The sequence below is a fragment of the Eschscholzia californica genome, unplaced genomic scaffold (genome assembly GCF_041429995.1).
Source record: "Eschscholzia californica isolate CP2 unplaced genomic scaffold, dmEscCali1.0.p SCAF_3, whole genome shotgun sequence".
In the NCBI taxonomy this organism is placed as follows: Eukaryota; Viridiplantae; Streptophyta; class Magnoliopsida; order Ranunculales; family Papaveraceae; genus Eschscholzia; species Eschscholzia californica.
The window spans coordinates 38,068,030-38,092,434 of NW_028238420.1; the positions used below are offsets into that span (position 1 = coordinate 38,068,030).

Sequence of the window (24,405 nt, forward strand, 5' to 3'; positions counted from 1 at the left end):
CCATAAAGGTTTACCTTAGTTAAAGGCATGATATTTTCTATCGGCTGAAAATAAAAAAAAGATCGTTGTATTATCAGGGTTAGTATTAGATTAAAATAATACGAGAACCGGAAAACCTAATAATTAATCAAATGACATAAATTATTAGTTTCGAGAGGGATTGGATAAATCTGATATATTATGTTAGTATTCACCGTTAAATTTCAGATAATGCCAATAATGAATATGAATGCAATGCTTCCTTGATTGGGGATTGAGCTTGCCTACCCGAGACTTAGGTTTGAGGAAATCTACTGCAGTTGGGTTTTAACCCAGCTATTTTGTTTTTCATGTAATTATTGTGCACTCATGGTAGGTGTTGCTCGTGGATCCAGTTTGAAGGTCTCAAATCTTTGATTTCAAGGCGGTTAGCTTGAGATTTGGGATTTGGGGCGCTACAAAGTGGTATCAGAGCCGAGGACGACTCTTCGCTGAGGGTGGGGGATTGTAATAGTCCCACATTGCTCACAAGAGTGTCCAGAGACTGGGCTATATGTGTAAGCTCAAGCTTAGTAAGTACCGAGGCCTTTTGGGTAGGCTTGTGGTGCCTTCGCCAAGGACAAAACCCCGTACCCGTGTGGGCTTGGGCCTGGGTGGTTAAAGCGGGGACAATATCGGCAACTGCTAAGGCTTGGGGCGTTACAAAGTGGTATTAGAGCCGAGGACGGCTCTTCGCTGAGGGTGGGAGATTGTAATAGTCCCACATTGCTCACAAGAGTGTCTTGAGACTGGGCTATATGTGTAAGCTCAAGCTTAGTAAGTACCGAGGCCTTTTGGGTAGGCTTGTGGTGCCTTCGCCAAGAACAAAACCCCGTACCTGTGTGAGGTGGTTAAAGCGGAGACAATATCGGCAACTGCTAAGGCTTGGGGCGTTACAAAGTGGTATCAGAGCCGAGGACGACTCTTCGCTGAGGGTGGGGGATTGTAATAGTCCCACATTGCTCACAAGAGTGTCCAGAGACTGGACTATATGTGTAAGCTCAAGCTTGGTAAGTACCAAGGCCTTTTGGGTAGGCTTGTGGTGCCTTCGCCAAGGACAAAACCCCGTACCCGTGTGGGCTTGGGCCTGGGTGGTTAAAGCGGGGACAATATCGGCAACTGCTAAGGCTTTGGGCGTTACAGAAGCATTTTGGTCTTTCTTTTTCTTTGATAAATCTAATTCAATAAAAGATAGGAATATAAATTAGCTTTCGATAGCTTTCGTAACTTGTGTCCTAGAGAACAATTGTATTAGTTGTGACCAAATATGAGGGTACCAGAATCACGTTCACAATCTCAAGAAAATTCTTTGCACCCACAGACAGGCCCGGCCCTGGCCCAAAGCGAGCAAAGCCTCGCTTTGGGCCACAAATTTTTGGGGGCCACCAATTTTATATATCTTGGTAGCTGTTGCAAAAAATTTTGGGGGCACTTTCATGTTTGTGAATGGGCCTTCATGAGAAACCAAGCAAAGTAACCGGGAATGCTTAATTCCCATTGCCAATGTACTTTCCCCAATCCCAAGGTAAAGCTTTGACTTACTTTTTTAAATTAAATAATTCTTTCTACCTAGTACCCCACCACCACCAATACCCACTTTCCCAGTTAAAAAATCGAGCTCCACTCCACTTTTCCCCAATTACAAATTTACAGTCCAACAATAAACCCTAACATTCAATAATCTTTCTTCTCTCTTCAATTATTCAACAAGACAAAAAGTCTTCCTCATTCAAGATTCAACATTCTAAGAGGTAATTACTATTTATTAAGTATCTCTTTATATATATGTTTGGTGTTTATAATAATTTACACATAGGTCATTTAGCAAACTCTAAATTGATTTTTTTTTTTCTTTCACATTTATGTCTATAAAATATTTAGTTTCCAAGATTTAAAGTGGAAGCCTCAATTTAAAGATCCAAGCATTGGGTTTTTCAAGTTCTAACTATTAACATTTAAGACTCTAACCGGTGTCAAGGTATGTAACTTACTTTCTATGGCAATATAATAAATTTTCATTGTTTCTTCATTCATCTTTTGGATATTAGCCATTGGTAATATTTGGTATATTATTGTCATCATTGTTAGATTTGGGATTTAAGTATGCCTCCAAGAATTAGAAAACATGTATCCGGGTCGGAAAAGAGAAGAAAAAAAAGAAGAGAAGAAGAACTAGTGAAGTCCCAAGCCGGTGCACTTGATAAGTTTTTTAAAAACGATAAAGACAAGGACAATGAGAATATAGAAGAGGATGTTACCGATTATAACAATGTGAATGAGGATGATGTGAATCACAATCTCAACCAACCTATGCATGATAGCACAAATGATGAAGACTTCGCTCACGAAGAAAATGGTCCTTTAAATGTTTTTGATCCGGGTACATGGGATACCATAGATCAAAATTTGATAGACTTCTTAGTTCAAAAGGGCCCGATAAGAATTACTGATTTTGAATTTCCTTCAGATGCACATGATAGACGTTTCTCTCCTATTTATTATAATCGCACTACTATAAATGGCGATAAATATGATAGGGTGTGGCTTGTGTATTCAATGTGTAAAAACAAAGTCTATTGTTTTTGCTGCAAGTTGTTCAATAGTCGTGGAAATGGTGGTAAATTAACTAACGAAGGATTTCAAGATTGGAGAAATCTTACAGGAAGACTTCAAAGTCATGAAGGTAGTGATGACCATTGTGAAGCTTTAATGAAATGGCATGAGTTAGAAGTGAGATTGAAAAGAGTTGAAACAATTGATAAATATTTACAAGAACAACTTAACAAAGAAAAAGAACGCTGGAAACAGGTTTTGAAGAGGATAATTGGTCTTGTAAAGACTCTAGCTAAGAGAGGTTTAGCCTTTCGAGGAAGTAATGAGAAGATCGGTCAAGAAAATAATGGAAATTTTTTGGGCATAATTGAATGGGTTGCTGAATTTGATGAGGTACTAAAATTGCACCTTCATCGTATTCAACATGGTGAAATTCATTATCATTATCTTAGTCACAAAATTCAAAATGAATTGATATTAATGTTGGCTTTTGAGACTAAAAGTTTGATTGTAAAAAAAATTCAAGATGCTAGGTACTTCTCAGTGATACTTGATTGCACTCCAGATGTGAGTCACGGAGAACAAATGTCACTAGTTATAAGATGTGTGAATGTTGCAGTAACTCCAATAAAAGTTGAAGAATATTTTCTTGGGTTCTTAAAAGTGGAGGATACATCGGGGTATGGTCTTTTTGAAGTTCTTAAAAATGAATTGGATCATCTTCATCTAAATATTGAATATGTTAGAGGACAAGGATATGACAATGAATCTAATATGAAAGGAAAACATAAAGGTGTGCAAAAAAGATTGCTTGAAATAAATCCAAGAGCATTCTACACGCCATGTGGTTGTCATAGTCTTAATCTTGTACTTTGTGATATGGCCAATTCGTGTCCTAAAGGGATTACTTTCTTTGGAGCCATACAAAGTATTTATGTGTTATTTTCATCTTCACCTAAGCGATGGCAAATATTGAAAGATAAAGTACAAGGCTTTGAAGGTATCACACTTAAGTCACTCTCCCAAACTCGATGGGAAAGTCGAGTTGAAAGTGTTAAAGCAATACGATACCAAACTTTACAAATACGTGAAGCGTTAAAGGATTTGGTAGAAATAAGTAATGATCCCAAAACGGTTCATGATGCCGAAAACATCATAACCCAAGACTTTGAAAGTTTTGATTTCTTACTTAGCATGGTTATTTGGCATGAAATTTTGTTTGCGGTAAACTCCGTTAGCAAAACACTTCAAACTGAAGATATGGATATTTATGTTGCATTAGAGAAGTTGAAAGGCCTTATTTCTTATCTTGAAAATTATAGAGAAGTGGGATTTCAAGAAGCCATGATTGAAGCTAAAGAGATTGCAATTAAAATGGATGTTGAAACTACATTCCGAGAAAAACGCATTATACGTAGAAAGAAACATTTTGACGAGAATATAACTGAAAATGCATCAATGTCAGCTGAAGAATCATTTCGAGTTAATTACTTCTTATACATATTGGATCGTGCTCTTTCTTCTTTCAAGAGTAGATTCGAACAATTTCAAAAGTACGAAGAAATTTTTGGGTTTTTGTTTGATTTGCACAAGTTAAATTCTAAAGATGATGGTCCTTTGAGAAGCTCATGTGTTTGCCTTGAAAATTTTCTAAAACACAATGAGTCGTACGATATAGATGGATTAGACTTATTTTCAGAACTCAAAGTGTTGAGGCGTCTTATACCAAAGGATATTAGAAGACCAATTGAAGTTTTAACTATTTGAAGGATATAAAGGGGTGTTACCCAAATTCATGGGTTAGTTATCGAATTTTGTTGACCATACCTGTCACTGTTGCTTCTGCGAAAAGAAGTTTTTCAAAGTTGAAGTTGATTAAATCTTATCTTCGGTCCACAATGTCACAAGAACGGTTAAATGGGTTGGCTATTTTGTCTATTGAGAAAGATATAGCCGACACACTTGATTATTCAACAATTATTAGTGATTTTGCATCTAAAAATGTAAGAAGAACGATGTTCAATTGATTGTGATTATCATCACTTTTTTGTTACATAATATAATTATATATTTTCGCTACTTATAAATTTTTTGCGATAGAATTTTATAATTTGATGTAATTGAAGGGGCCACATTTTGTAACCTCGCTTCGGGCCACCAAAAACTCAGGGCCGGCCCTGCCCACAGATATATTCACTTATTTAGGGGATCGAGATAAAAATACCTCATAATCTCATACCTATGAATGAAGAGTGAAATTGTAAATCTCAGCGATGTTTCAAAAGTGTATGGGCATCATATCTAAACAAGTTACCGACCATAGATCAACTCACATGGAGGAGCTTCAACCTTGCTGAACATTATGTGTAAAAATGACTTGACAGCAACAGACCACTTATTTGTTCTCTATATTGGATGAAGAATCATCAGAAGTCGAATACAGTATCTTACCATGACTTCATTCATAACTGGGAGGCTTGGATATCCTAACATATATATGTAAAATAGCCTTATAGTCTCATTGTACATATAATTTTCTAAGTTTATAATAAAATATTCATTTAAAGTTAAAAAAAAAATTAGCTAGCCAAATTGTAACAAATTCTTTATTATGGAGAATGTGATATTCTAATCCACTATACCTAATCTTTAATTAGGAAAAGTTATTGACCAATTGTGTGTACAAAATTCTGGTTGGTCTGTCCTATTTTCAGTAAAAGAAAAAAATTGATGTGGGAGAAAGTTGTTAAGAAAGCTTTTAAACTACTTATTACCATCTTTTTAATGTGTGTCTATATATGTATGGGATTTTTCTGCAGGAACTATAAGTTAAGTGATGGAGCTTGAAAATGTTACTACTAGTGCCATTGCTACTAGGTCCCTAGAATGTGGTGAAACTTCATTAGAACAAGAGATTGAAGTCACTGAGATGAATCTAAAACCGACAAAATCTCCTTCTTTTATTCTCTCATTTAACAATCTAACATATGGAGTCAAGTCACCTCGAAAAATGAAAATTCAAACATGTTTTCACTGGAAGAATGCAAAAGGATCTTCAGGGGAGACTATAGAGCAGGAAGTGAGTAAGTTGTCTAAAACAAATATATTACTAGATGATATCTCTGGTGAAGCTAAAGAAGGTGAGATTCTTGCTGTTCTTGGTGCAAGTGGTTCGGGAAAATCGACTTTAATTGATGCACTTGCAAACAGGATATCGAAGAAAAGTTTGAAAGGTTCGGTGAAACTTAACGGCGAAGTTCTTGAGTCAAAGCTTCAGAAAGTAATATCGGCTTATGTTATGCAAGACGATCTTCTTTACCCCATGTTAACAGTTGAAGAGACATTCATGTTCTCTGCGGAGTTCAGATTACCTAATTCACTTTCAAAACCGAAGAAAAAAGCTAGAGTTGAAGCACTTATTGATCAACTAGGTCTTCGAGATGCAGCTAAGACAGTGATAGGAGATGAAGGTCATAGAGGAGTCTCTGGTGGTGAACGTCGTCGTGTTTCAATAGGAAACGACATAATTCATGACCCAATTATATTGTTTCTTGATGAACCAACATCTGGACTCGATTCGACTAGCGCTTTCATGGTGGTAAAAGTTTTACAGCGTATCGCTCAGAGTGGGAGTATAGTTATCATGTCTGTTCATCAACCTAGTTCCAGAATTCTTGGCCTACTTGACCATTTGATTTTCTTGTCAGGTGGACAGAATATTTATAGTGGTTCACCCACTGATCTTCCACTTTTCTTCTCTGAATTTGGCCACCCTATACCCGATAGCGGAAATCAGGCTGAGTTGGCTCTCGATTTGATTCTTGAACTCGAAAACTCGCTTGGTGGAATGAAAATCCTGGTTGAACTCAACAAATCATGGCAGAAATTGAAGTCCAGTACACATGATTCGGACTCCAATAGTAAAAGTTTATCTCTTAAAGATGCCATTAGTGCTAGTATTTCAAGAGGAAAACTAGTTTTTAATGAAACTAAAGATCTTAATCTTACATCAAAAGTTCCAACTTTCACGAACCCATTCTGGATTGAGATTATTGTGTTAACAAAACGATCGGTAAAAAACTCGTTACGAATGCCTGAACGATTTGCAGTCCAATTAGGGGCAATTCTTGCTGCAGGTTTTAGTATGGGAACTATGTTTTTGCGCCTCAGTAGTTCACCAAGAGGAGTACAAGAAAGGTTAGGCTTTATCGCTTTTGCCATGTCTACTATCTTCTTTATTTCTGCAGATGCTCTTCCGGTTTTCCTCCAAGAACGATACATATTTATGCGAGAAACAGCTTATAACACTTATCGTCGTTCGTCGTATGTCCTCTCCCACTCCATTGTAGCTCTACCTTCACTACTTTGCCTGTCCATTGCCTTTGCAGTAACTACATTTTGGGCAGTCGGTCTAGCCGGTGGTTTCCCTGGGTTCTTTTACTTTTTCCTAACAATCTTAGCTTCATTTTGGGCAGGAAACTCTTTCGTAACGTTCTTATCTGGAGTAGTCCCTAATGTTATGTTGGGTTATGTTGTCGTCGTTGCTTTACTTGCTTACTTTCTTCTCTTCTGTGGTTTCTTTATCAATAAAGATCGAATTCCACCATATTGGATTTGGTTTCACTATATATCCTTAACGAAGTATCCATTCGAGGGTGTTTTACTTAATGAATTCAACAACCCAAGTAAGTGTTTTGTTAGAGGTGTTCAAATGTTCGATAACACGCCCATTTCAATGTTCTCAAATGACATGAAGGTTAAGTTGCTAAAAACGTTGAGCGTTTCTTTAGGAATGAACCTTACATCGAGTACTTGTGTTACAACCGGAATAGATATATTAAATGAACAAGGAATGACTGATCTAAGCAAATGGAACTGTTTATGGGTTATTGTGGCTTGGGGTTTCTTCTTTAGATTTCTCTTCTACTTTAGTTTAATTCTAGGGAGCAATAACAAGAGGAGGTAACTCATGAATAAGGCAAGAAGAAGGATTTTTTAATGAACTATGCATATAATATATTCTATATTTTTTCTTTAAAGTTGAATTTGGTCTAATTTATACAAAATAAAAATATGTTGACATTTAGGTTCATTTGCTTGGATTAGGTAAAGATTGTGTAAGTTTATATAAAGGTTGTATTATCGTTTCAAGTTATCGTTTTATATTATTGTGGTTATAAATATTTCACTATTTTTCTTGAATGAGCAACTTCATAATTTCTTTGAGTAAGGAAGAAAGTACCCATATGCTACTTCATTTGAACTTGCACAAAAAGATTTGATTGATTGGAGTGATTAATGGAGTAATAAAACTTGTCTTGAAAATATGAACAATTCATATTTGGTGTTTCAGAAAACAATAGATATAATGCTGGACCAATTTACGGACAACCCGTTAGTCATTTCTCAAAAATTTGGTCGACCCAAAAAAACAAATTAAGACATTATCAAAGTAAACTTGCACGATTAAAATTGACCAAGGTAAACAAACAATAAGGATGTGGATGCATGTTATGTTTTTCTGATTATTCAATAATGTAAAGATAATATACTGATCTAAGTGTATAGAAATATATTGGTGAGACACTTGGTTTGACTTTTTTAAGCAAATCCTTAAAATGCCTAAACTTATGACATATTAACCATTTGACCCCTCATTTCCAGCCGACTGTTCGGACCTTGGTTTCATCCCTTAAATGCAACGAGCAACGGGTAAGAACTAATGTTCTTGCTCTGATGGAAGTCCTAAAAAGATAGAAGAGAGCGGAAGGACCTCCTCCATGTAGTTGGACAAGTGAGTCTACCAAGAGAATGGTTCTTCCTTTTTGCGAGGTGGGACGAAGGGAAGGATATCTTCCCCTTCCTTGAATCCAGCAAAGGTTTCTTTTGGTTCGCTTGATCCGTCGTGGGATGTGGGGTCTCCTCACTGATTTTTTTCCTTACTAGGGGCCAATTTACAAGTTATAACAAGCCTTGATTGCAAGTTATAAAAGCAACCAAGGAGGTTGCACAACAAAGAACAGAGAGAAATAGTAGCAAAGAAGAAGAAAAACAAAGGAGGAAGGATAGAAGAGAGAAAACAATGAAAATTAATTTAACAAAGAAAAACAAGCCAAAAAGTCAACTAACATTTGTTAACAAGTAACAAATGGAGGAGATCCAAGATCATACAATCAGTGCAGAAATGGAAGTTTTTCCGATACTTGGAGAGTCTTTAAGGCGCCAGGAAGACGATCAAGTACTGCTTGAATTAGAGCAGATAAAATATGTTCCTTTTGTTCTCTCCTTCAGTAATCTCACATACAGGATAAGCCCACGTCGGAAACTGACATTACCGGCTTGTTTTCACCGGAATACAGAAGGAACACAGGTTACTCATGATGGGTTGCTTTCAAACTCAAAGATTATACTGAATGGCATCTCTGGTGAAGCTAGAGAAGGTGAAATCATGGCTGTTCTTGGTGCAAGTGGTTCAGGGAAATCAACATTAATCGATGCTCTTGCTAATAGAATAACTAAAGAAAGCTTGAAAGGTTCAGTAACCCTAAATGGTGAAGTTCTTGAATCAAGGGTTTCAAAAGTAATATCAGCCTATGTTATGCAAGATGATCTTCTCTTCCCTATGTTAACTGTGGAAGAAACATTGATGTTCTCAGCTGAGTTTCGATTACCTAGTTCAGTATCAAAAACAAAGAAGAAAGCTAGAGTTGATGCACTGATAGATCAATTAGGGCTACAAAATGTAGCCAAGACAGTAATAGGAGACGAAGGTTATCGAGGTGTTTCGGGTGGTGAACGTCGTCGTGTTTCAATAGGAGTTGACATAATTCATGATCCAATATTATTGTTTCTCGACGAACCAACGTCGGGACTTGATTCTACTAGTGCGTTCATGGTAGTAAAAGTCCTACAACGAATAGCTCGAACGGGGAGCATTGTGATCATGTCAATTCATCAACCAAGTTATAGAATTCTTGGCCTACTTCATAGTTTGATTTTCCTCTCACAAGGGCAAACTATCTATAATGGCTCACCCAATGATCTTCCCATTTTCATCTCCGAATTTGGGTACTCAATACCCGAAAATGAAAACTGGGCTGAGTTTATGCTCGATCTAATTCACGAACTCGAAGAAGGATCACCAGATGGAACAAAAGCTCTACTTGAATTCAACAAATCATGGCAACAAAAGAACTTCAAGAACAAACATCCTCATAGTAATTCCAACTCTAATGGTTTTGGGATATCTCTCAATGATGCTATAGGAACTAGCATTTGTAAAGGAAAACTTGTTTCTGATCTTACATCTAGTACTAGGTTCTCAGCTTTCGCTAATCCGTTCTATACCGAAATTATTGTATTAGCAAAACGATCGATAACAAATTCAAGACGAAGGCCAAGGGTTATGGCAACACGATTAGGAATGATACTAGTCACAGGTTTCATCTTGGCTACCTTTTTCTGGCACCTAAACGATTCTCCAAAAGGCGTAGAAGAGCGATTAGGGTTCTTCGCCTTCGCTATCTCAACTACTTTCTACAATTGTGTACAAGATCTCCCATCCTTCGTCGAAGAACGCTTCATACTTATAAGAGAAACTGCTTATAATACATATCGTCGTTCTTCTTACGTTATATCCAACTCCATTGTTGCTATACCTGCATTAATCTTTCTTTCGATCGTCTTCTCAGTAATAACATTTTGGGCAGTGAGTCTAGCTGGTGGATTGTCAGGGTTCTTATACTATTTTCTTACCATACTGGCTTCATTTTGGGCAGGTAGTTCTTTTGTTACATTTATCTCTGGATTAGTCCCTAATGTTTTGCTAGGTTATGTTATTCTAGTCGCTACGCTCTCTTACTACCTTCTCTTTAGTGGGTTTTTCATCAACAAGGATCGAATCCCACCATATTGGATTTGGTTTCATTTTATATCTCTTGTTAAATATCCATATGAAGGTGTTTTAAGAAACGAATTTGACAATCCAAATACGTGTTTTGTTAGAGGAATTCAAATGTTCGATAATACACCTATTTCAGTGGTTCCGATCGATACTAAAGTTAAGTTGTTGAAGGTTTTGAGTGATTCGACTGGGCTAGATATATCACCGACAACATGTGTAACGACCGGAGTTGATATACTGAGAAATCAAGGTATAAATGAACTAAGTAAATGGAATTGTATTTGGGTTACTTTGGCTTGGGGGTTTTTATTTAGAATTCTATTTTACTTTGTATTATTGTTTGGGAGTAAGAATAAGAGAAGATAGCTAGTTCATATTGTAGTATTCTACTCCTTTTGTTTATATTAAAGTTAATTGTTTATGAGTCTAGAATTGGTTAAGGGTCTGTTATTGACAATATCAATTTCTTGGCTTTGGGTTTATCATTTTTGGTTTGATTTTAATTACTTGTGTACTTGACTAAAAACATATCGTGCGTTTATTAATTTTTGTGATGCAAGAAAAATACTCAATTTCTCGATATCTTTGTGCACACGCCATGGATTTATGCATGGTAAAATAGTGTGGTAATAAGAGTCATTCTCTTTCATTCCTCCACTTTAAAGTGAAAACTACTTTTTTTTTGTTTTTTGTTGTTGAAACTTTCATATATTAAGAAAGAAAACTATTACAATACTTATTAATTAAAAAAGATGGAACATTTTTTCAAGACTTAGATCTATTCTTCTTCCTAGCACATTTAGCTAGCTTGTCTGCTTGGTCATTCATCTTCCTATTGGCGTAGCTGAAGTGAACCCTTTCCAACATGCTTTTAACTTCTGTGATCTTTTTGATGTGAACTTGAGAGTGCCAATGTATGGTATGTCGATTATCTTGGATATGGTTGATAAGGTTGATATTATCGCTTTCGATAATTATGCATCTATAGTTATGCTCTTCAGCCCAACACAAACCTTGTAAAATGGCTAAAGCTTCACCCTCCTCGCTATTCCTCGCTCTAGCATTGGACGCATACGCTTCAAGAAATTTGGAGTCCGCGTTGTGTACTATAAGACCAATTCCAATGTTTTCTTCCACGGAGATAAAAAAGGCGTCAACATTAATTTTGATATAAGGATCTACTGGCGGTTGCCACTTAGCTGGCTTGGAAGTATTAGTTTTAACCTTAACGATCGATTTTTTCGGAAAACTTTCGATATTGGTGATGACTGTTTTAATCTCTGTGATGATATTTTCGAAGCAGCTATCGCATCTCATTTTCCAGATGTTCCATAGTATCGTTGCAAAGTGAGTACCATTTGAAGTGGTGCTTTTTTGTGATGAGTCTTGCCAAGAGAAGATCCATTCTGTTATAGAACTAATATTTTCTTAAATAATATTGAAGTAGAACCAAATATTCTTTGCCATAGAGCAGTGTAAGAGGGCATGTTCTATCGATTCTATAATTGAACACCTTGTACACATGGGAATGTTACCTATGTATTTACCTATCCGACCCTTAACGGGTAACGCTTTAGTACATATCTTCCAGATAAAAAGTTTGATCCGCGGAATGGTGGGGATCAACCAAATAAAACTCCAGTTATAGTTGGTGGAGGGAGGAGTGGTAATACTATATCTCAGATGAGAATACATAGATTTTACTGTGAACTTTCCGGATTCTGTTAATTTCCATCTAATTTGGTCCTTACCTTCACTGTCAATGGGAATGGATTTAATCAAGTTTCTAGTGGGAGCATTGAAAGTATCAATTAAAATGTTATCATTCCAGTTATTGTTAGTGATGAGTTGGGAAACCTTGACGAGATTCGAGTTGTTATTGTTTTGTGGAGGAGTATTAAGATTCGGTATCCAGTTGTCCTGCCATATTTTGATGTCTTCTCCAGAGTGGGTTTCCCAACATGCAAGAGTTTTAATCTGACCATAGTATTTATTTATGTTCTTCCAAATCCAAGAGTGGTAAAGTTTAGTCGGGCCCGGGGAATCTGTGTTGGGAAAATATTTTGCTTTCAACAATTGAACCCGAGCAGCCTTAGGCTCAGTGCGTAATCTCCAAGCGAGTTTACTAAGGAAAGCTTTGTTATCTAATTCAGGTAAGTGGATTCCTAGACCTCCCGCCTTCTTGGAATACAGATGGAAGTCCAGGATTTAGTACAAATACCTTTTGACTTACTCCACCAAAATGACTTTTGGATAGTCATAATGCGTTTGCTTACACTTTTCGGGAGTGCGAAGCATTGCATCTGGTATCGAGGTACAACTGCCACCACGGAAGAGATTACCACCGTACGGCCTGCCTGAGAGAGAAATGAGTGATTCTATTTGTGGAGCTTATTGTTAATCTGTTCTATCAGTTCATTGAAAACTTTCGTTTTGATAGCCCCTATGAAAAGCTGTGCTCCTAGGTACTTTTTCGAAGTGGAGGCGTATTTTACTTTGAGAGATCTAGTAATCATTCTTTTGAACTTAGGGTGAGAATTTTTGGAGAAGAAAATATTTGATTTGCTATAATTAATCATTTGCCCTGAGGATTCACAAAAAATATTGAGGATGTTCTTAAGATTGTGTATGTTATCCATGAAGTTTTTGCAAAATATAATACAATCGTCTGCAAATAAAAGATGGGAGATCTCCAGGTTAGGGTTGCTAGTTGGAAAGCCAAGAAAACTACTTCAACAACCAATCCTTTCTTTATTCTCAAAAAGTATTGAGGATGTTAAAGTGAAAACTACTTCAACAACCAATCCTTTCTTTATTCTTCCTTTTCTATCTCCCTTAATTCTTCATAACCCATAAGGCGACAAAACTCCAACACCGATCTACATCTTCGATATCAATATGTTCACTTCGAAACAGCGACTGCGTCTAATTAATCACATGGCCTGCAAACAAGGAAGTTGAAAAATACTTATACTTCACTTGTAAGATATAAAGATTTGTAATTCAACACAAATGGGGATGTAGCTCAAATGGTAGAGCGCTCGCTTTGCATGCGAGAGGTACAGGGTTCGATCCCCTGCATCTCCAAACCGAACATTATTTTATAGAGATGGGTCGTTTTGAGTAGGCCAATTTGGGTATTTCACTGCTGTTACTTTAAAAAAAAAAAAGATTGGGACAGGAAAGAAAAGGGAGGGAGTTCAACTTTCCAAATCGACAAGGAAGAGCCAAGAGCGCGAGAAACTAGGGTTTATCGTTAATCTCCACTTTCTCTCTCAACTCCCAAGTATTTCTGCTGAGGGTTTTTATCTTTGATCGACGCAGCTAGGAGCCAAGCTGCTGACTGCTGAGCAACTAGGGTTTTATCTGAAATCTTCACCTTCTCTGTCAAGAATTCGGTTAGTATAATTTTCCTCATGTTTATAAAATCTGAATGTTCTGGCTGTTTAGGTTCTTGTCCACTTCATGTAGTTAGTTTGTCAATGCACATGAACTGTTTGATAAAATGTCTAGTAGACCAAGCTCCTCCACATTTTTTTGGTCATCTTCTTTTGTGGGTATATATATATATATATGTTTGTAGTTTTTAGAGTTCTACTAGGATCGTCCACTTTTCCTATACTTTTGAAGTTTCAATTTTGAAACTTTGAATGAATATATTAGAAGAAAATGATTCACAATGCCATAAGGAACTCACCCTTTAGGAGGTTAGGCAATCCTCCTTGAATGACAAAAAAGAAAGAAAATAGAAACCAAAATCCGCAAAGTATACGAAGATTAAAGTGTTGCAAGCATCGTTTCCCAATTCACCATAAACTCATGAAAAGACAGAAACTTTGCCCACTTCATCTCCCTTGATAAAAAAAGAGGTTCCTTTGAATCAAATGAATAATCGATTTTGCTGATACGGACCTACCCTTGAATATAACTTTTTTCTTGAAATCCAAATGCATTATCACCAGAGGCAAGGAATTCCAAGTAGAAGATAAGTTTGTCGTCACTAGTAGCTTCTTTAAATACTCCAAGTCGGGGCTCCATTGGCCCTAACTTTAAAACCTGGTTCCACCTCTCCGCAGTTTACTTAAATAGTGAAATAAATAGATACTCGTTATACAAGTAGTTCAAATTCATAAGAAGCTTTTGGTTAGGTTCTTAGGTGTTTCTGAAACCCAAGTTTAGGTATATTTTCTTGACCTTTCTTTTTGGCTCCCTCTTATGAATGTTACTGTTTACTGTTGGAGAGAATGTGTTTTTCCTTTTTTGCTAACTCTAATTCTATTTTTCTGGATGTTTGGGTCAAAATAGTGTTCTCTATCTTTTTTTTTTTTCATGTTTGTTGGTTATAGTCTAAATGGATGAACTTATGAAGCAATTGATTATTATATCAGTGAAATCGTTATTAAATCATTATATTCATCCATAAAAGAAAGGGAAATCATTCAAAAGAGCAGATTTTTTTAGCTTGTCATGTTTCTATGTTGATTTTTGTTCAAACTCAATTCTTTCATTAAGTGGTTGACTGCCAGTAGTGCCAAATTCTATGTTCCACTTTCTGAAGAATTGTTTTCCTTCGAAAATTGTTACAATTCACAGATAGTTTGGTTCCTCGTGGTTTCCTGCAAAATTGCAGCATTAGCATAATGATTTGCTCATAGGGATACTGACTTCAATGTGTTTGATGAAATGCATTTAAATAATGTGGATAGACATATGGGGTAGACTTGGCTGGATAGTAGATGAGTAGATCTACTTTTCTTTGGTTAATAATTTCTTTACCCTTCCTTTTGTACATCTCAGTTGTTTGACAAAGTTGGAAAAGAAATGGAAGAACCTAAGCAGAAGAAGATACCGGTTTTGCCATGGATGAGAAATCCAGTTGACCTTAGTCTTTCTGAAGGATGCCCACTAGATGATGTACCACTTCTTGATCCCAGGTTGTTCTTTCTCCTCTTTCCCATCTGTTTACTCTTTTCCGTTAACATTTTTGTCTTATATCTCCCGTATTCTCATAAATCAACTACTTAAATAACTTATATGAATAAAAACAGCGGATGAGTAGTTTAGTTCTTTGATTTATGGCGTACTTCAACCATATCCGATATATTGTGTTAATGTCGTTGCTTCTTTCTTTACCTAATTTAATTCATTACCTAGTATTGTAGATTGAAAGATGCTCTGAGAAATAAGGGTTATTGTTCTCTTTTTCAAGTCCAATATGAAGTATGGAAACAAACAATTGGACCTGGTCAATTTGAGCGAGACCTATGTGTAAATTCAGCAACCGGAAGTGGAAAAACTCTATCTTATGCTTTACCAATAGTTCAAAAGCTTTCAAATCGAAATGTGACACGTTTACGCGCTTTAATTGTGCTGCCTTCTCATAGTTTGGCTGAGCAGGTTCCTTTTTATAACTCCTATTCAAAAGCTTTAGCAATCTATTTCTACTAGTGTTTGTATTTGTTATCGATCTATTGACAGTTGTTCTGTACTTTCCATCTTGGTTTAGGTTAAGGGCGAATTTGACTCTATTGCATCAGCAGTAGGCTTATCTGTTGGTCTGGCAAGTGGTCAAACTTCAAAAGCAGATGATATGTTGGAGCTTATTAAACAACCTAATTATGAAGCAAGCGTTTGTTATGATCCAGATTACCGTATGCCTGAACTAGAAAGTGCTGTTGATATTTTAGTGGCAACCCCTGGTAAGCTGATGGACCACATCAAAACTACTAAAGGCTTCACTCTTGAGCATCTTCAGTTCCTTGTAAGGACGACGATTTTTATTGTTGGAGTTTTAATCCTTTATTCAACTATTATATGGAGAATTTACATAGGCTTATATTGAGATCCTCAGGTGGTTGATGAAACAGAAAAGTTACTAAAAGGGGAATATCAGTCCTGGTTACCTACTGTGCTTAAATTTATTCATTCAGATGAGGAAAGCCCTTTTGCTCATTTAAGAACTTCTGAATCTGAGTTAGCTTCCTTCAGAACTATAAGGAGATCGTAAGTTATCCGCTTTCATTTCTTACATCTATGGGATTAAAAACTGTTAACACCTTAAGAATAGTTCTACTTTCTTGATGCAGTGGGATTGAAAGAGGATTTAAAGGTAAAATTTACCCGAGGCTTGTGAAGATGATTCTATCTGCTACACTAACACAGGACCCTAGCAAACTATCCCAGCTTGAACTGCATCATCCTCTGCTATTGACTGGTGGTCGATATAAGCTTCCTGATAAGCTGCGATCTTACAAATTGGTATGTCTTGTTGACTCTTGAGTTTTGACATACATGTATATGAAATTTATCTTATTACTTTTGCAGTTGGAGTTTATTGGCAGTACATCTTTCTATAAGCTCTATCATTAATAAAGACATTCGAGTTGACTCTTTCACCAGAAAACTTTATAACCCTTCTCGACTTCTCCACAGGTGTGTAAGTCATTAGACAAACCACTCCATTTGGTTGCACTTCTACAAGAGTTGAGTGGGGAAAAAACTATTGTTTTCAGATCATCTGTAGAGAAAACTCACGAGCTCAGTATCTTACTTAATTGCTTTGAAAACTTGCAATTTAAGGTCAAAGAGTATTCAAGTGGTCAGCCTAAACATCAAAGAAGGTAATCTCTGACATGTCTAATAAACTATTAATTCAGTTTGTTACCATTAGTTTACTGGAACGCTTTGATGCTTGAAATTTCCCTTTCTGGATTGGTACAACTATCGAAGTTTGTGGCCATTGGTTGCAGCAACACGCTAAAGGCCTTTCGGAAAGGAACAGTAGAGGTTCTTGTCTGTTCAGATGTGATGAGCCGTGGAATGGATATTGAAGATGTGACAAATGTGATTAATTATGACGCACCTAGTAATATTAAGGCTTACGTCCATCGAGCTGGAAGAACTGCTAGAGCAGGACAAGCCGGGCGCTGCTTCACATTTCTTCGTAGGAATGAGGTATGGGAAGTTTCAGATATGAATGAATGTTCTATATTTAAATTTCCCTACTTGGATCACAGGGGTAAAATTGGCTACTTATAAACTATTTTTTCTTTTTTATTTGGATGAAACTCTTTTTTCTTTAAACTAGGATTTAAGAAGACCTTGCTGCAGATGAGTCTTCAGTTGAACAATGATGTTTCAATGGAACTTAATGTTGCAAATACTTTTGACTTGATTTTCATTGTTATGCTGTATTGAAGCTCATCCTCTTCTCAAAATTTTCTAGGTCTTACCATTTAAGGATATGCTGCAAAAAGTTGACATCAACTCTTGCAGTGAATACCCTATTTCCGCCGATACAATTGAGCGACTTCGCCCTCTTTATACTACAGGTAACATTTTACTCTCTATATGTGTGATATTTCAGTACCTTAACGATGTTTGTCAATGATAATTGTGGTTTCGGAACTTGAAGAATGAGAATACCCATATGTCCATTTAGTATTCTATTATGATTCAGGTAGGTTTATCTAAATTACTAGTGTGGTTAATCATTGATCTTTGCAATTTAGTGCACCAACATTTCGATAGGGTATGAATTGTTGTGCGTCGATCTCTAATTCTCTCCTTGTTCTAAGTTAGGTGGTGTATTTCGTATTCCAATTTCAGATATGGAATATGAATCGACTCTAGTCGAATTTCAGAATGTTTATATTATATCTGCTCTGCGCCTTACTCGTTTGATCGGCCCCATTTTGGGCCAATTTGAGGTAGACATAAAACAATTGTGGATGGAGAGCTCGTCGTCTAAAATAACTTGATAGGACTATTGTATCCCTAGGCCCTGACCAAGACCAGTCTGACTCATATGACTAAGATTCAGACAAGTCTTTACTCGTTCAAGTAAGATTCGGACAATTAAAAAACGAGCACGCCCTTAATGTTAGTTTCTCTTTTCTTTCTTTGTCTATCGAGTATCGAGTAGCATTTCGTTATATAAACCTGTGGCGGATTCCACTGTATTGCCTGTGTACCTTTAAATGTGGTTCCAGTAACATTTGTTACAAACTTAATCTCCTGTGAAAATAACTTTCTTGTCAAAACTCATCAGCATCGAAGAAAATGGAGGAGCGTACAGAATCAAAAGCACCAAGCCGGCATAAAAAGAATTTAAGAGCAAAATCTAAGTGAAGGAAATCAGCTGGACAAAATGATATATGGATAGAACATTTTACAGTTGGTGACTGTCATAACCAGCTTCTCTGCTTTTGGATACTAGAGATTTTATGGTAAAGTACTAGTGCCCTAAGTAAAGAGTTTCCTTTTGTTTAGTCACCTTCATCTTCAACGACGTCTCCGGACCTATCTTTCTCGCAGGTTTACACACTCAATATTGGAAGACTTCAACTTGAGAAATCACTAGAAGCGATTGATTTTTTTTTTTACAGAAATTCAGTCTTTCGTATGAAGAAGAATCTGTTTTTCTTTTAATAGCTTTTTGTGTTGTTGAGAAGGGAAAGCAAAATGATAGACAGAATTAGGAAGATAGAAGAGTTGAATGGAGGAAGAGTTGGATTCCTTATTTACTAACTCCATGTGGGTTGAAGAATTGAGAGTCAAGATTGAGAAAAATGATGATGATGATGTCTTATTGATGTTTAAATGATTTTAATAGTTTGATTAAGTTTGAGTTGTAGTTTATTTATAAGAATTACTACTTAATAACTAACTTCAATTTTGAGATGACATTGTCTACAACAATTTTTGTCATGGACATGGAGGAATGAGATACTTTCTCCCCATATGTCAATTACTTAGTGATTTGTCAGTCTTGTAAGATATAAAATACTCAACTTTTTTTTATTCTCTGGGTTGGTATCTGTGGTTCACAAATTTATATTTCTTCAAGGCTTTCTTTTTTCACTTTTCAAAATTTAGATATGAAGTTTAGCTAGAGATCTTGGTAGACTCAAGACTGATTGGAGTTTTTTTTTTTTTAACTATGTACTTTTGGGCATCATATCACCCTTGTTTTTTTCAATCCCTTCTCTCCTAAATATTAATGATCAATTGTTACCAAGGATTGAAGATCCCAAACAAACACAAACATTAAATTGGGTAGAATGGTACAAATCCCTTCTTTCACTTTCATCTTCTCCAATGAGTGTGTCTGTGTGTGTGTGAGTGAGCTTGGCTAATTAGAAATAAGTTTTTAGTTTTTAGATCTTCAAAGTTATAGGTGCCTACGAAACTTATGCGACCTCCCAGCAATCTTTCTGGTTAGAGTTGGATCCAGGTGATGCTAGTCTTTTGCGCCCATTCCCTTGATAGCCCAGCGGAGGGCTTGCTCTTGTGTAAGTGCGTTTTGGCTCGTGCGACTAAGATCTGTCGACTTTTTTAACTGGTTAAGGTTGACCAATAATTAGCTCTGCAGACATGAAAGACTAGAAAAAACACACCTACCCTGTACCATAATTAGAATCAACCTTTCATCAAGAGAGTGAAAAGTTTCATCAAGAGAGAGCGAGAGTGACGACTTGAAAATAAGGAACATGATTTCGTTTAGGTTTGAGACTTTGAGTAGACTTTAAACTTTTAGTTTTTTTCTACCATTGTTCGCGTTGTCCGGGAGGCCCAGTAACTTCAAAGCCCGTTATCTAATCTAGGGCATATAGTAACAAAAGATCTTTCTTTTACTCTTTTTTGGCGGGAAAATTCCTTCACCTTTTTGACGCACAAAATCCCTCTTTCTCTCTCGCTGTTTACTCTAATGATCCAATAGAGCGTACGAGAGGCGGAAGAAGCTTTAGGACATTCATTTTAAGGGTTTCTGAAACCCTAGTTCAGTCAGGTAGTTTCTTCGTTTCCCTTTTCCCCTTCTTATCACTGAAACTAATGTGTTAGACGGTTTCTTTCTACATTTTAGGTCTACATATTGTTCTGTTATGATTAATTTATTTTGGCATCTTTCTTGGTTCTAATTTATTAGTAGAGAGAGAAAGAATTAACGTTTTGGGGTTGAACCAATATTATAAATGAACACAAATTACTAAGCAATTTTCTTTGATTTTCATAGGAACATGGAAATAAAAAAGAAGCAATTTTTGCACCTTATCTTCATGTTTGGTAGTAATACATTGTTCAAGCTCAAAATCATTGATTAAATGGTATCAGTGGGGGAGGTTATATGCTTCACTTAATGATAGAGTTCATCGTTTATTTTGAAAGTGTTCTTATCCATTTTGAAATAAGTAAAGAAAAGTAATGTCATTATCCTTCAAATTGGTGTCTATTAGAATTTTAGGGTGTAAGAAAAGAGAAATTGTATTGATTTGTATTGATATTCATAGTTATTACATAAGATCATGATAAGGAGTAGTACAAGAGAAAAGTTTAAGCAATTGAACAATGTGGGACTATATTGAACTATATTTCTAACATTCCCCCTCAAACGAATGACTTTTGCTAGTGACAAATTCATGAGTTTGCTAAACAAATTTGTAGATTTTGACTTGATGGAGGCATCATTGTGAGGTTGCTATGTTGTTGTTTGTTGTTGATTTTGCTTTTCTTCACTTGAAGAAAAGTTGGCACCATTGCCAATTGGTTTTGAGTTGGATGACCACAAATTAACATGGTATCAGAGCTAGGCCCACACGTGATAGGCTTAAAAGCCACACGTGTTCCACGTCACCCGTAAAGAAAAAAAAACACACGTGTTAGGCTCAAAGAACGCCACACGTGAGGGGGCGTGTGAGAATAGTCCTACATAGGAGAATGGGTTTCCTTTATTGTTACCCTCTGCTCTGGGCTAGGATTTCATTATACAAATCTTTTAGAGCATTGTAGGATTTAGTTATTTGATGCCAATTACCTATAACCCGATGATTCTAAACAACTTCGCCTTCTTAGTGTTTGAAGGAACTCCAGGTTATCATGTGCTTGAATTTGGGATCATCTTGTTTAAGGTAGACGAGTAAGACTTCTTAATAAGATTGTCACTACTGGCACGAAAAGAGGGACGATTGGAGTATCAGACTAGAAATTTTCAAAAGAAGCATTCATGCAGTCACCAACCACTGATTCTCCATGTTCATCACCAATCGCTGACAATGGGGAAAATAATCTTCAGCCTTTCTTTGTTCTTCACAAAGCATTGCCTCAAAAAGGAAGTAGACAAGCTTCTGCGTCCAAAAAGACCAAAAGAAAGTTATATTCATCTCTAGCGTCTCCTAAATCCACAGAAAAATCAGAGGATAACAAGCAAGTTCAGAGAGACGATTATGAAGAGTGGCGTTTTGAAGCTTTTGATACTGTGTGGTCGGAGATTGAGACAATCATTAAGAATGTCTTGAAGAACATTAATATTGATGTATTCAATGTGGTACATCAATGGGTTCGTGAATCCTTCTCTTCTATTAGATCCGCTGAAGTACCTATTGTTCTCCATTCTTACCCTCCTTTGACAGACATCAGTTGCAAACAGATTTATACAGGTTTCGTTTTCACAAAGAATGTTGAATTCGTGGATGATTTGTTGACATTCAAAGACCTCGGGAATCATCTAAAATCCCACGGATGTCATGTGGTTAGCCTTTCTTCGCTGGATTTCACAGCCAAGAACGGAATTGGTGGTTGTCTTAGAAGTTTGATAAGGCAGTTAATCATGGTTACTCCTGATTCTTCAGATATTAGTATCTTAGCTTCGTGGTACAATGAACCAGAAAATAATGGAATCCCCATAGTTGTGATCATCGATGATATGGAGAGATGTAATGGAAGTATCATATCTCAGTTCATATTGATGTTGAGTGAATGGGTAATAAAGATCCCGATCATCTTAATAATGGGTGTTTCCACGACTGTTGATGCCCCAAGAAAGTTACTTACATCAAATGCTCTCCAATTTCTTTCTCCTTGTAAATTCACTTTGGGTTCCCCATCTGAGAGAATGGATGCAATCATCGAAGCTGTTCTTGTAAAATCATGTTCAGGATTCATTGTCGGCCATAATGTATCTGTTTTCCTCAAAAACTATTTTCTAAGGCAGGATGGAACTGTGACTGCTTTCATTAAAGCTTTGAAGATTGCATGTACAAAACATTTTTCAATGGAGCCTCTTAGTTTCTTATGTGAAGGCTTCCTCCACGAAAATAGTGAAGATTTCTGGAGTGAAAAGTGTGAATTACTATCGGAAACAGCGCTCGAGTGTGCTTTTGATCTTCCATCTTGTAGAAACAAGGAGCAGTCGGACAGTTTGACTGCTGAAAATTTGGTTTCTGGTTTATCAACAATGAAGAGATTGTGGAAGGAATGGAGCTCTGTACTATTGTGCTTATATGAAGCTGGCAAACTTCAGAAAATGAACCTCTTCGATATTTTCTGTGAGGCACTTGATCCAAATGATAAACCAGTAGCTGCAGAAAACGGTGTCATTCATCAGGTAGTACGAAGAATAAAGGATCTTTCAGTGTCACAGTTATCTATATTACTTCATAATTGGAGAAAACACACAGAAGAAATCCCCAAAATTTGTGACGTAGTTGATCATTTGTTATCTTTGTTAGATTCGGTGAGTGATGTGAAGAGTTCAAAACAAGATGGGTCTGGTACTGGTACGCCAAAGATGTCAACATCTCGTAGCAATTTGAATATGGACAAAGACAAGAGACTAGTTTACGAAAGAGCTATTAAGTTGATCGAAGCTATGGTTAAAGATTATCTAAATCCGATGGAGAGTTTACCTTTCCATGAACTTATCTGCTTTAATAACGTTGATCTACTTCAATCAGCTTTGATTGGAGATCCAAGAAGAATGATTCAAGTTGATCTTCTCAAATCTCACAACCATCTCCATTGTAGTTGCTGTAGTAAGAGTGGAGATTCTCTTTTACCTTCCATGAATGATACCTCAATCATTTATACATTAGCTCAAGAACATGGTGACCTTATTAATCTCCACGACTGGTTTAAATCTTTTAAGGAAATTATTGTTCGGCGAACTACCAACCCGAGTACCAAAAAGGGGAAGCGCAAATTGCAGATGTCACCAGCATCGAAGAAGAGAAAGAGTACGAAAGAGAGTGAAGTCATAAGTGAAGCCTTGATTCAAGCAAGGTTCTGCAAGGCAGTTACAGAGCTCCAGATCACTGGGCTACTTCGAATGCCAAGCAAGAAACGACCTGATTTTGTCCAAAGGGTTGCCTTCGGATTTTAGCTATAAATCTTTCTAGAGATCGAAAATTTATCAAAATACATACTCCAGAATACTACTATAACATTTATCAATTTTAAGCGACCGATACCAAGTGAGAGAAATGCCTTCGGTGCAAGAGGTAAGCTTCAGATTGATTTAAACTGGTTATTCTTTTTATCCATTCATGTATCAGCTGAGTTAACCATTTTTGACATGGTTATGTATCAATCTTGTTCCTGTTGTTTCAGTATGTTGAATTGGTAAAACTTGTCCTTGCCCTGATTTCTTATGTTCCTTGTTTAAACTGGCTCAATGCAGAGAGTTCATTGAAATATTTCTGTGGTAATGTTTTGGATCTGACATTTTTCACCTTTTAACTCATTTTAAGAATGAATGGAGTGATAGATATCTTACTAGGTTCAGATATGGATGTAGATAAGCCAAATTCACTTGTATATGAGTTGGGAGTTGAAAAGCTCCTGCTAGATATATCATGAGTAGGACAGTTCCTCTGAAAGCTCTATCTTTCCTAGGGATGGCAATCAGGTGGGCACAGGCGCCCATGGGCAGTGACATCGTTGGGTCAGGCTTCGTTGTTTGTTTCCTTTCCTCTTTCGCTGTTACGGTATTCGGGCGGGGTTTTTGCAAATATCTCATGCTCAAAGGCCGCCCATGCCCACAGAAAGAGTCGGGCTCGTCAGGTTTATTGCTTCCTTGTAAATTAGAGTAGAACTAAATACAGTATAAACTTCGAAACAAACTTAAGGATTAAGACTGAAATGATATGGTTTGGTGA

The 24,405-nt window shown here is 36.6% G+C and overlaps 3 protein-coding genes, 1 non-coding gene and 3 pseudogenes across 12 annotated transcripts; 6 read left to right on the top strand and 1 right to left on the bottom strand.

Moving 5' to 3' along the window:
- Window positions 1-2,121: 2,121 nt before the first annotated feature.
- Window positions 2,122-4,598, top strand: LOC147550062 (uncharacterized; annotated as a pseudogene).
- An 805-nt stretch (window positions 4,599-5,403) lies between these two features.
- LOC147550063 (ABC transporter G family member 2 pseudogene) lies at window positions 5,404-7,773 on the top strand (annotated as a pseudogene). Its single transcript, XR_015237616.1, has one exon. The product of XR_015237616.1 is annotated as an ABC transporter G family member 2 pseudogene (transcript).
- An 818-nt stretch (window positions 7,774-8,591) lies between these two features.
- On the top strand, window positions 8,592-10,959 carry LOC147550064 (ABC transporter G family member 20 pseudogene; annotated as a pseudogene). The gene has a single exon (XR_015237548.1). The product of XR_015237548.1 is annotated as an ABC transporter G family member 20 pseudogene (transcript).
- A 280-nt stretch (window positions 10,960-11,239) lies between these two features.
- Window positions 11,240-11,791, bottom strand: LOC147550065 (uncharacterized). Its single transcript, XM_086668414.1, has one exon. The coding sequence runs from the start codon at window positions 11,789-11,791 to the stop codon at window positions 11,240-11,242; it is 552 nt and encodes a 183-aa protein (XP_086524540.1).
- Window positions 11,792-13,487: 1,696 nt separating this feature from the next.
- Window positions 13,488-19,156, top strand: LOC147550066 (DEAD-box ATP-dependent RNA helicase 1-like). Of its 5 annotated transcripts, none has more exons than XR_015238230.1 (11): window positions 13,514-13,872; window positions 15,272-15,408; window positions 15,637-15,871; window positions 15,981-16,235; window positions 16,326-16,477; window positions 16,561-16,732; window positions 16,907-17,094; window positions 17,224-17,428; window positions 17,700-17,805; window positions 18,525-18,790; window positions 18,928-19,156. XR_015238230.1 is itself a non-coding variant. In XM_086670939.1 (10 exons), the coding sequence occupies exons 2-10, from the start codon at window positions 15,296-15,298 to the stop codon at window positions 18,602-18,604; spliced, it is 1,506 nt and encodes a 501-aa protein (XP_086527065.1). In that variant the 5' UTR covers window positions 13,488-13,872; window positions 15,272-15,295; the 3' UTR covers window positions 18,605-19,156. The 5 variants fall into 5 exon arrangements, 2 of the variants coding, with proteins under 2 accessions (XP_086527065.1, XP_086527066.1); XR_015238231.1 differs by having other exon boundaries at window positions 13,586-13,872; window positions 18,525-18,702; window positions 18,791-19,156; XR_015238229.1 differs by having other exon boundaries at window positions 13,586-13,872; window positions 18,525-18,702.
- On the top strand, window positions 13,489-13,561 carry TRNAA-UGC (transfer RNA alanine (anticodon UGC)). Its single transcript has one exon. It is a non-coding gene; the product is annotated as a tRNA-Ala (tRNA).
- A 691-nt stretch (window positions 19,157-19,847) lies between the features above and the next one.
- ORC3 (origin recognition complex subunit 3) lies at window positions 19,848-23,966 on the top strand. 3 transcript variants are annotated; one of them, XM_086670949.1, is made up of 3 exons: window positions 19,867-20,264; window positions 20,490-20,718; window positions 21,190-23,966. In XM_086670949.1, exon 3 carries the CDS (start codon window positions 21,477-21,479, stop codon window positions 23,628-23,630), a length of 2,154 nt encoding a protein of 717 aa, XP_086527075.1. In that variant the 5' UTR covers window positions 19,867-20,264; window positions 20,490-20,718; window positions 21,190-21,476; the 3' UTR covers window positions 23,631-23,966. The 3 variants fall into 3 exon arrangements, with proteins under 3 accessions (XP_086527074.1, XP_086527076.1, XP_086527075.1); XM_086670948.1 differs by lacking the exon at window positions 20,490-20,718 and having other exon boundaries at window positions 19,848-20,264; window positions 21,326-23,966; XM_086670950.1 differs by lacking the exon at window positions 20,490-20,718 and having other exon boundaries at window positions 19,848-20,264; window positions 21,335-23,966.
- The last annotated feature ends 439 nt before the right edge of the window (window positions 23,967-24,405 follow it).

What these genes read in the sequence shown, in the direction of transcription:
- LOC147550065 (XM_086668414.1), bottom strand. Translation starts at nt 11,791, where the DNA reads ATGAGATGCGATAGCTGCTTCGAAAATATCATCACAGAGATTAAAACA.
- LOC147550066 (XM_086670939.1), top strand. Translation starts at nt 15,296, where the DNA reads ATGGAAGAACCTAAGCAGAAGAAGATACCGGTTTTGCCATGGATGAGA. An exon ending in CTCATAGTTTGGCTGAGCAG is followed by an intron (nt 15,872 to 15,980) that starts GTTCCTTTTTAT and finishes ATCTTGGTTTAG; the next exon opens with GTTAAGGGCGAATTTGACTC. An exon ending in CAGCCTAAACATCAAAGAAG is followed by an intron (nt 17,095 to 17,223) that starts GTAATCTCTGAC and finishes CATTGGTTGCAG; the next exon opens with CAACACGCTAAAGGCCTTTC.
- ORC3 (XM_086670948.1), top strand. Translation starts at nt 21,477, where the DNA reads ATGCAGTCACCAACCACTGATTCTCCATGTTCATCACCAATCGCTGAC.